This window comes from Sorex araneus, chromosome 7 (assembly GCF_027595985.1).
Source record: "Sorex araneus isolate mSorAra2 chromosome 7, mSorAra2.pri, whole genome shotgun sequence".
NCBI classification, from domain to species: Eukaryota; Metazoa; Chordata; class Mammalia; order Eulipotyphla; family Soricidae; genus Sorex; species Sorex araneus.
Genome location: NC_073308.1, coordinates 57,792,794 through 57,803,634, shown reverse-complemented (window position 1 = coordinate 57,803,634; position 10,841 = coordinate 57,792,794). Strand labels below are relative to the sequence as shown.

Sequence of the window (10,841 nt, the reverse complement as noted above, 5' to 3'; positions counted from 1 at the left end):
AAGGCACTTGGATTACTTTATATATTTCTTAGTATTTTTATTAAATTTTACATTATTATATTGGTTGCAGGAGGAATAATATGTGCAAATAATTATGTATATGATCACCTGTCTGATTACACACATGCATTTCTCACAAATATTGTTTTTCATCTTAAACTCTTACTTTATAAATCTTTTTATTTGTACATTATGTATAATCACTGCTATTGTATTAATAGACCACCTTGTTTGTCCATTTCCCACTGTTAAATATTTTCTTATTTTTTGGGTTGAAAGATGCATGCCGAAAGAAGAGTATAGACCAAACACGATGGTCACTCAATACCTCTATTGCAAATTACAACACCCAAAAGGAGAGAGAACAAAAGGGAATGCCCTGCCACATAAGTGGGGTGGGGAGGTGGGGGATGGGGTGGGGATGGTGGGAGGGTATTGGGAACATTGGTGAAGGAGAATGGGCACTGGTGGAGGGATGTTTGTATGACTGAAATGCAAACACGAAAGTAAGTTTGTAATTGTACCCCACGGTGATTCATTCATAAAAAAATTTTTTAAATAAAAAAGTAAATAAATATATAACTGTCTTCATAGATTTGAATTCTAGAAACTTTCACTCACAAAAAAATATTTTCTTATTTTTTGATTGTCATTAAATGTAAGAATCCATTTGGCCATGAATGTTGCTCATATACCCAAAACTCTGTATTGATTCCTGACACAGAAAACAAAATAAATAATAATAAAAAATAGTCTTATGGAAAATCAATGGAGTGATATTTAAAACATTCATACTTATACAACTTTTAATAACTTTTTATATCTGTGACCAAAGGACCAACTCAATATTTCTTTTGATTGACAGAGGACTACCTGAATTCCAAGTTTAGACATAATTGGGAGCAGGATTGGGAAGGAGCAGGCAAAATGGAGACGTGATGAGGCTACAATGAAGTGATTGCCATTATCCCGGCAAGAGATTCTTTTATATTCCCACTTGAATGATACCAGCGGGTTTAGATACAAAAACAGAGCGACAATTTAAGATGTGGATTTTATAGATCTGATGATGTGACAGGGGAAGAAACAAGGAAAACTGGAGGGTGAATTATTGATTTTTGGTAACTTGAGAACTTGAGAATGGCAAAGAGGAGGTGTGGGGGAGGGGAGGTTACTACTGTATTACCAGATATTGTCAGTGTCAGTGCAGTGCATAATTACAGCAAAGGCATTCAGTGTAAGTCAACGAGTGTTTCATGCACACCTGAATGGCTGAGTGCTGCGAACAGTGATCAGTATTCCTATTTCCCAAAGGCCTGTGAGCATTTGGCTGTTTACCTAGAAGTTACTACCCTGGTTACTTTTTTCTCTTCAATGGGGTAACTGAAAGTCAGGCTTATGAGAAAAACATAGAGCAAGAACGAAATTGTGGAAAGGAAGAAATTCCAATGCCAGTGCTCAGAGCTTCAAAAACACCACATCTAAAGGAGTTGACCACATCTCATACCCACTTACAGAGGTGGAGTTATTCCTTAGTTATCACAGAATTTATGATCCCTGTCTCCTGGCTGCTTACAAACCCTATTCCCCTGGACTGAGAAATAAGTGACAGCTCCATCTTATTCCCTGGTGCTCTCGGTAGTGAATGACACAGCAGATGCTATCCCAAGTTCTCTGCTCTGGGTTTCAGTCTTTTCAAGAGTACCCACATGTGGTTATATAAGTCTAGAGCTAACATGTTCCTCAAGGAACCCCACTCATGTCTTGAGGGTATCATTTGGTGCTTCAAGTACTATTCACCTTAGTTTTGTGACTGTGATTTGTTTTTGCTTACCCATGAAATTTTGTGACTGGGTTTCCCTCCTATCTTTGTCATATCTTTTCTAGAGGCTTTCAGTTCCTTTCATAACACCAGGAATTAATTCATGCATATGTACAGCATAACGTGACGGTTCAACAACTACTGCTGATCGCCCAACATTAATCACTAAATTGAAAGTCGTTGGTGATTTGTATGGTCAATGAAAGGCACAGCATAGCTAATTTTAGGAAACAAAAGTTTATTGAAATAGTATGTAGATAAATTATCACCAGTATAAAACTGTTAGTGGAGTTTTTAACATAGGTTATTTTTTCTGTTAAAATGAAGTGAGGCTTTGCAAGTCCATTGTCCCATAGGAAAAAAATACTATATTTTTCTGTTCAGATAAAGTCCATTTAAAAATGAAAATCACTTTTGAATGGTCTTTTAAACGTCTCCAGCCTATGACCAAAAATAAAAAATATGTTAAGAAGCTATATTACTCAATTTAAAAAATTAATCATGTTACTTCAGAGTAATAAATATGGCAAAACACTTAAGCATTTGGAATGCTAGAATTTACTCCTATTTTACTTTCATCTTTATTAAAAGATTTTATAAAAGAAATCACCAAAGTACAATGATGTGCTATCATTTTAAAAGAAAAAACATGACAGTTTCATTATATTCTAGGGAATAAGCTAAACATTTTTCCATAAAATAAACTAATTTAAATATTTTTAGATTAGAGCCAAGGTAACTTTTAGTTCCTATTGAAGGCTAAGTATTCTTTATAAAAATCTTCAAATGAATAAATATGGTAAGAGAAATAAGAAGAAACTCTCAGTGAAGTTTCTATGACTCGTCGGTTGATAGAAATGAACAACCCTGAGGTGAATGGGTTTGCTAATAATCTATTTCAACATGGTGTTCCGGTCCGACCTGTTTGGCTCCCCCAAGGTGGTGCTGCTGTCCTTCTCCTATGGAGAGTCTGTTCAGTGGGATGATCTTCATGGTGGTTTTCTTCATGGAGTACCACCGGGACTTCCAAGTGGCCCAAATAATGCCATTGTCATAACCATTCGGAGTTGATGCTTTTGAATAGGTGCCACCTATAGCAAAATGCAGATACAAAATATCAGTGCTCTTAAATTTTATCCTAAAAGCTTATAGAGGATAATTACAATCCACATCCAAGTAATATCGCTCCTTACCAAGTGGAAATATCTCTGGGGAATCCTAAACTCTGAATTTACAATCAAAACAAATGTATTATTAGGTATCTCCTTACAATTTGTATTATGCTTTCTTCTCACATCTATTTATTTTTAATTTTAATTTTTTTATCAAGACACCATGATTTACAAAGTTATTCACTGCTGAGTTTTAGGCTCACTATGTTCCAGCACCAGTTCTACCATCAATATCAATTTCCCTCCACTAATGTCCCCAGGGTCCCCCCCCACCACCCCATTATTTAGAGGGCTAGAAATGCATATTACCCAAAATCTCTTTCTCTCTCTCTCTCTTTTTGTCTAATTAAATCCTTTTTCCCTCAAGTAGGTTTCAGGTTATGATGGCGGTAGTGAAGAATTCATGATCCAGTGGTCTCTGATTATTAGAAAACTCAATTTTACTGGAAATTATGAGGGACCCGAGAAAATAATTCTGGTCGTTAGTTTTTACATTTCCACTGAAAAGATGAGGTTGATTGGCCTTCTCCTTGTGCTTGGCATCAGGTCTAGGCATTCTTATGAGGGACTGTCTGGGTCCAATGCTGGAATGTACGCCAGGCTATCAACATGCACCTCTGGGTTTTAAGAACCAAGCTCCTTCTTGAGAGTTTCTCTGATTTATGGTTTATAAGTACAAGAATAACTTAGTTTTCTCAAAAACAAGGTGAGAACCAAAAGGTCAACTGAAATACTTGGAATATTCCAAGAGCTCTGTTGTCCAGCACAGTGCTATAGGAGGGAACTACACATCTGAGTGACTCCTGCAGTACTTCCGGACTTCCCCATATTTAACTGGTAATAAGGATGGCAACTAAATAATTATATAATTATATAACTACATAAGGATGGTCTGTAAGCAAAGCCAAGCGTAGAGCTGTCCCAGCCTTGGGGCAAACTATTGCTTGAATTCTCTCATCCTGAAGTAGGTTTCTCCACTCATTGGGCTCCTCCCTCCAAGCTTTCAGATTCTCTGCCTTTGTCAACATTTGCCACCTTATCACTCCCTCCAGTCTGCTGCTGAACTCACTGACTATATGTGCTGCATCATTCATGGAAACTCAATGTTTCTAAAACAATGACAAATTAGATGGATTTCTTACAAAAGGTCGATTTGAGGTGCATTATCCATTTTTTAATTACATCTCAAGCCCCTCAATATTGCTATTAATTATTTCTCATTTCCTTTCATTTATTTATGCATTGTTTTAAATAAAGAGAGACGAACCTGGGTAATAAATTCCATTGAGATGGCCGGCATGGCATTTGTTCATCCACCAACCAGATCCATCCTGTTCAGCACAGTTGCCTTCAAACTTATCATTGTCATTGTCCCATGTACTGAACTGCATGCCATTGTGTGACGTGAAAAACTTGTCACTAGCGTCATCACCAAAATCAAAGCCATCAAAGGCATCGCCGGCATCTCCGCCAATGAAATAAGCATATGTGAGACGGTATTTGTCAGCCTCTGGTCCCACCTTGAATGTAGAATAGTCTGCAGTGCTACAAAGAAGAGAAGACAGGAATCATATTCTCAATTCAAGAGGGTCTCAGAATTTCCCTCTTTCATAGAACACTTGGGGATTTTTAATGTTTGTTCTTTAAGTCTGAAACGTACTCAATGGGCCAAATTTGCTCAACTCTGAAAAGTTAGTGGATGAGTGAACCAGTTCAGAGTTGATTAGTACCAGTCAAGATGAGTTTTGAAATTATTGAAAATGGCAAACTTTTTACCTATCTGAATGCTTCTGGTCTAGAGGATTCTATTGTCAGAATCAAAATAACTTATGTACATCTAATCTCCTTGTTCCCACTTTTTATTTAAGCACTTAACATTGTGAACAGTTATATATACACCTTAGTATTAATCTAATAGCGAACGACCATTAATTAGTTCACCAAGCTTGAAAGAGCTACAGTTTCTTTAGCTTCTTACACCACCAGAAGTTTGAGACCCTTGGCAGTGTAGCAGTGGCACAAAGGAGGAATTCTTATATCACATATAAGAAATGATGCCCCCCAAAAAAGAAAAATAGGAATAGACAGAGACTCTCCTCTAGAAAAAAGTGTGGATAAGGACTAGAATTCTATGTAGTTTAGGGAAGAATGGGCCTGGTATGAACAAGAATTCTATGTAGTTTAGGGAAGAATGGGCCTTGTATGAACAGGAATTTCTAGAAAATTTCTTCTTCCCTGGTCTCCAGTGCTTGGGAAATAGGTTTTCTTAGAAAAGAATGTTTACTAACTATGCTACCTTCCAAGTTAAGAGAATGAAAATGTCAGAATATGTATTTAGGAATAGAAACTATTTCACAGATTTAACATGAGAGTTCTGTAGTTTTTCATTTTTAAGTAATCACACAAAGCCCAAACCTCACTTATAGCTTTCAGCACAGAGAGCTCCGCTCCATCTCACCTAGTCACTAGTTGATTAAATTTAAGATAGCTCATAAATTTGATTAGTTACTATGGCAACAGGATCTATCAGAGGCTACATTCACTTTTCATCTAAGGTAGGTCATTAGGAAGGAAGGTCTGAAGAGTCCAGACTCCTTGAATTCAGATCCATCCAGCTCATGCTATACACCAACAAGCTGCCCTTGGGAAGGTTAATCTGTAAAATGGGGTTAATCACAGTGCCTATTTCATGAAATAGTTATTTGGATTAGATTAGGTTCTAGTCACAAACTCCATTTCTGGTACATATTAAACACTCAGTAAATATTAGTTACACTCTGTATGGCTCAAGGGTCAGTCGATTGCACCAAAGCATTCTTAGCTATCCTAAATAAACCTCTCTGGATGGCCCACACTGGCTTCTGGGCAAAGTAATTGGATGTGCTTCCTGAGTGTGTTAGAGTATCACTGCTAGGCAAAGAGAGATTCATGTTCCTACAACGAAGGGGAGTTCCTTCAAAACAGTACCTGGTCCTGCCATTCCAGTCTTCTAGCTCGATTCTCAGTGCATATGGCATAGCAGACTGTGTGCTTATCAGATGAATCTTCTCATTTCCCAGCCAAAATTCTGTGTTGCCAGTAGGAGACAGGTGTCCAAACCCTTCTTTATATTGAATCCAATTTCTCTTGAAATCCTCACTGCCGTCAAGTCTCTGATGACATAATTTTATGGGTAAAAGGAAAGAAGATGATTGGTGCACTTAAAGAAGGCGTTTTGTCAAAAATATAGTGGATAGGTTTCCATCATCTACTAAATGACCTAGGGCAAGCTGCCTCGGTCTTTTCATTTGACAACCGAAAATAACATGTTTCTTAGGGTTCGTGCAAGAGAGAACGTAAGAGACACGCCTAAGAAAGAAGTTCGTATGTGGCAAGTTGTGGTCGTTTTGAAAAGACATGTAGAGGACCAGCCAACTCCCACTTCATTTTGCTAAGTCTTACACTGTTGGAAGGAAGGTTCATCCATAGCCCAGTCTATGGCTGCCCATCACAGCTACATCACTCGAGTGCGCCCCCTACAGGATGCTTCTAACGTAGTGGTCAAAGGTAAACTAGCTAAGGGAACCAGGATCTGCAGTGAGTGCCCACTGCTGGCAGAAGACAAAGAGAACTTCATCCTCGATCAACCAAAGAGTAACCTGTGGGGAACTTGCTGTTCTTGCGATGGGCAGCCTTAGGTCTTCATCTTCTCTAGTAAAAGAAGCCCATCAAGTTCTTTCTCTCTGCACTATTCTGATTATATGCTATCCAGAACCCATGCAGGGGCTGGAGCGATAGCACAGCGGGTAGGGCGTTTGCCTTGCACGTGGCTGACCCGAGTTCAATTTCCAGCATCCCATATGGTCCCCTGAGCACCTTCAGGACCTCCAGGAGTAATTCCTGGTGCAAAACCAGGAGTAACTCCTGTGTATCGCTAGGTGTGATTCAAAAAAAAAAAAAAAAGAGCCCACACAGCATTGAGTCAAGGGACAGACACTGAAGCCACATGCATGGGTTCAAATCCTCACACTGTTACTACTGTTACTAGTAAACCTCCTTCACCTAAGTTTCCTGCTTTGAGAAAAGAGGTAATAACTGGTCCTGCTCTTTGGGGAACGTTGTGAAACTTAACTGATGTCTGGCAAAGTAATTGGCCCCTGGTAGGAAGAGCTGGTGTGCTTTAAATCCCTCTGGTGAAAGGGAAAGTACCTTCTGAATCACAGTCCATCCATTCCCAGATCCATCGATCTCACAGTAGACTAAGAACTGCTGCTTGGCCTTTATGGGCTTGATGAAGTAAAGTCCACTCTCTTTGGCTCCCTTGTTGGCGACGTCTTGACAATCTAAATGAGAAGATATCTTGGACTGTTTGTAATCCAGGCAAGACCGCCTCAGCCTTGAAAATGAGCTGATGTTGCTTTTAAACATGCCACAAAATGCTCATTTTCCCAAAAGCATTTGCTTATGTCTCACATGTTTATTGTTTTCAAACTAATTGTAGTTCCTCAAGAAAAGTCTAAGGTACTAGACACTTTAGATTTAATGTCTGGACACTTTCTAAACTATTCGTATATATCCCATTACATCAAGTTTCCTTTCCTTTGACTTTCTTTGGTGAACATAACCCCAGTAAAAGCCTCTCACTTACCTTTTCCAGTTATAGTCTGGATTTGGACCGTGTCTTTGCAAGGCTCCTGACATTTGGCTTCAAGTTGGGCCACTTTCTCTTTCAGGTTATTAATCTTTTGTTTATTTGAATTATATATATCCAGCAAAAATCTACGAGGAGAAGAGAAAGTTTTCCTTTCAGAGAAGTGATTTTTCATTTTATTGAAAAAAAATCCCTATCTTATTATTGTCTCAGAAATGCCTTCCCAATAAATTGTTGCACTGCTGGATGAATCATAAAGTTAGTTTAATCAGTTGAGCTGAATTAAAATCATAAGCTTTTTGGAAAAGGAGAATGAGATAAAAGAGAAATATATTTTACTGGTTACTGATGGGATGCATATTGATTTTATTGATTTCTTTTTAAGTTATCTTTGGGTTTTAATGCTATTGAATCTCAGGAGACTTGCTCCACATCTCACTGCCATCAATTCCTCCAAAGTCTACTAGGAAAACGACCCCTTAATCCAGTCCTACTTGGCCCTAGTCATTCGAATGACCACTCTCCCCTTCAATGTAGAGGGGAGCCAATAATGAGCCCAGATAGAGGAATCTGGGGAAGATTGACCCCAACCTTTCCTGACACAGAATATTCTTTCAGGAAGGAAAGGCTCTTTGCTCAGTAATTCACATTGCTGAAACATCCTTTTCACTTGGATCTATTTATGAACTTGAGCTATAACTTAAAGGGAATGTGCATCCGTAGCACTATTTAGGTAGAATAAAACAAGTATGCCTCTCTGTCTCTTTAACATACTCATTTATGTAACTCTGGGAAAAACTGGAGGAAAATCCTGCTTCAGAAGTTTCTCCAGGGTTGTATGTAAATATTCAGAAAGGACAGAGAGGTTTTTTACAGTACATAGACTATATGCTTTTCTTTGGAGGAAAGAAGATTGAAAACATTTTGACTGCTCTTTTACAGCACTAGAAAATTTCTGCACAACAGTCTCCTTCACGTTAAAGATGGACAATAATAATGTAACTTACAGTGATAACAATAGTCACGACAAAAACAACCATGATCCTTGAGAGCAAAAAGCAACCGGTAAATTCTTCCCCTACACTTCTCTCCAGCCACTATTTTGTTTGTTTGCTTGCTTGCTTGTTTTTGAGCCCCACCTAGCAGTGCTCTGAGATCACTTCTGGTTGTGCTGGGGAATCATATGCAGTGCCAGGGACCCATACCTGGTTGTCTGTGTGCAAGACAAGCACCCTGCCTGCTGCCCTATCCACTCTGGTCCCCTACAGTCATGTATCTCAATTATTTTATGTTGCTTTGAGAACATTTTAGAGAAAAAGAGCACCAATAGATTGAGGAAGAAACTAGACTGTGTTTGAGATTCTATGTTCAGAATGTTTATGAATCCCTAAGAAGCTATTAAGAGACACTTTATTTTCAAGCTAAGGGAGAATACACAGTTGTGGGGTTCATCAAACCATGATAAACATGTAATTTCACATTTGTTTCACCAAGTCTCATAAAGCCTGTTTGTGTTTCTGTTCTATCGTCAATATATTTGATCTTTGCCACTAAGATTCTTCCCAGTCCTCTGCTTGCTGATTCCTCAACCATTAATTTGCTGACATTCTTTTACAGAGAATTTTATTTTCAATACCCCAGTTCTCATTAGATTGAATTTTTGTTGTAAGACAATTGGAGCTGGGAAAAAAAATTTTTAATGACTATAGCTGTGATTGCATTTAAAGACATCTGAAACACCTTTCTTTCACATGATGATTAAAAAGCAATTAGAACTCATGAAATTTATATTGCAATAAAAGCTATCTCTACTGTGTTCAAGATGGTTGGGCATTATGGCAATCATATATTATAACCGGAAAATAAAAAGATAGTTTCCGCTATGCTTGAACTATTAATTGAAAACTAAATCAAGCCCAAAGAATAAATTAAGACAAAAGTGCTTACCGAATACCTGATGTCTGTGTTACAATCAGTGCTTCGTATTTTGCAATTTCTTCCAACATTTTCCTGGACTCCTTAGTGGCAATGTCTACTCGATCTGTAATATTGGATCAAAAACATACAGATATTTAGGCAAACAGGATCCTTGAAACCTCAACCCTCAAATGCCATAAATTTATTTCTGAGTCAACGGTTTTTAGTTTCTCACTTGGCTTGGCTAATTCGTCAGGATTATAGCTGACTTGGATTGCTTTCATGAGTTCTCTGGCTTCTACGGTGTTGTTTTCAACTTGATGTAAGACATCCTCCAAGGTCTGTAGGTCTTTGTCTACTTTATTTTGGTAAATAGTCAGGAAATCTGCAATTCCACAGGTAGTGGGGCAATAGCTGCCCTGAAAAACAACAATGGAGCCATGGGAACATTTTATGATAAAACTCCATAAATTTTCCTTCAATAAAGTTTAAATAAAGATCAATTTAAAACGCAGGTAAAACTTCCACTGTGTCAAAACACAAAAGCTTGAAAAGATGCTCCCCCTCCCCGCCTCCAGCTCAGACACAAAGAGGAACATCAAAACTACTTACAAATCTTTCATCTAAGATGCAGCAGTTTTCTCTGGTAGGAGCATACTAGAGAGAGGGAAAAAACAAAACAAAACAAAGGGAAATTAAAAAGTTTATCATCTATCCGTACTTTTCCCGCTTCCTGGCTCAAGCAAGTACATTGGGGAAACCACACTTACTCCCATGCGTGCTGTCGAGAGCAGTGAAAGAGTGTAGAAGCAGACAACTAAACTCGGGGGGTGCCAGGACCAAGTCATGATGCGGTCCCTGGTGGCGCTGAGCCCTGCAAGGTCAATACTGTGGCCGCTGCTCTCTGATGGTCGCCTTAGATAACTCCCAGGTGGCCGGGCAGATCCTGGGGCTTTTAACCAGGAAGCTGGAGGATGTCCTTCCGGTCTTGTTCCTCACCCAGACCCCCACCCTGTGCTCACTGCATTTCCCAGATTTTGCACACGGTTGTTGAAGCTCCTCCTTTTCTGGCCCAACTCAGTCTTGCCCCTCTGGAAACAGAGTGTCTGCAAAGGCTGGTGAAGCATTAGCCACCCTGGAGCGGAGGTGGGGAGGCCAGGAGGCTGCGTGATGCAACCGTTTCCAGGACAGGGTTGGGATAGCAAACACACAGTACTGACCTCGGCCCGAGCAAGCCGGCGCCAATCAGAAGATGGAGCCTGGTGCCCTAAGCCATTACACCCAGTTCTCTCTTGGCGCA

General features: G+C 39.1%; 1 protein-coding gene across 2 annotated transcripts; it reads right to left on the bottom strand.

Annotated features, from left to right (window-relative positions):
* Nucleotides 1-2,046: 2,046 nt before the first annotated feature.
* FGG (fibrinogen gamma chain) lies at nt 2,047-10,453 on the bottom strand. Of its 2 annotated transcripts, XM_004606169.3 has the most exons (10): nt 10,312-10,453; nt 10,154-10,198; nt 9,777-9,960; nt 9,572-9,665; nt 7,622-7,752; nt 7,183-7,316; nt 5,962-6,146; nt 4,262-4,539; nt 2,744-2,913; nt 2,047-2,263 (listed from the first exon to the last, which is right to left on the bottom strand). In XM_004606169.3, exons 1-10 carry the CDS (start codon nt 10,387-10,389, stop codon nt 2,249-2,251), a joined length of 1,314 nt encoding a protein of 437 aa, XP_004606226.2. In that variant the 5' UTR covers nt 10,390-10,453; the 3' UTR covers nt 2,047-2,248. The 2 variants fall into 2 exon arrangements, with proteins under 2 accessions (XP_004606226.2, XP_055000658.1); XM_055144683.1 differs by lacking the exon at nt 2,047-2,263 and having other exon boundaries at nt 2,270-2,913.
* Between the last annotated feature and the right edge of the window lie 388 nt (nt 10,454-10,841).

Excerpts from the sequence above, each read along its gene's own strand:
- FGG (XM_055144683.1), bottom strand. The coding sequence starts at position 10,389 with ATGACTTGGTCCTGGCACCCCCCGAGTTTAGTTGTCTGCTTCTACACT. Across the intron at positions 10,199-10,311 it reads TCTCGACAGCACGCATGGGA|TATGCTCCTACCAGAGAAAA; the intron begins GTAAGTGTGGTT and ends CCCTCTCTCTAG. Across the intron at positions 6,147-7,182 it reads GATGGACTGTGATTCAGAAG|AGACTTGACGGCAGTGAGGA; the intron begins GTACTTTCCCTT and ends TTATGTCATCAG.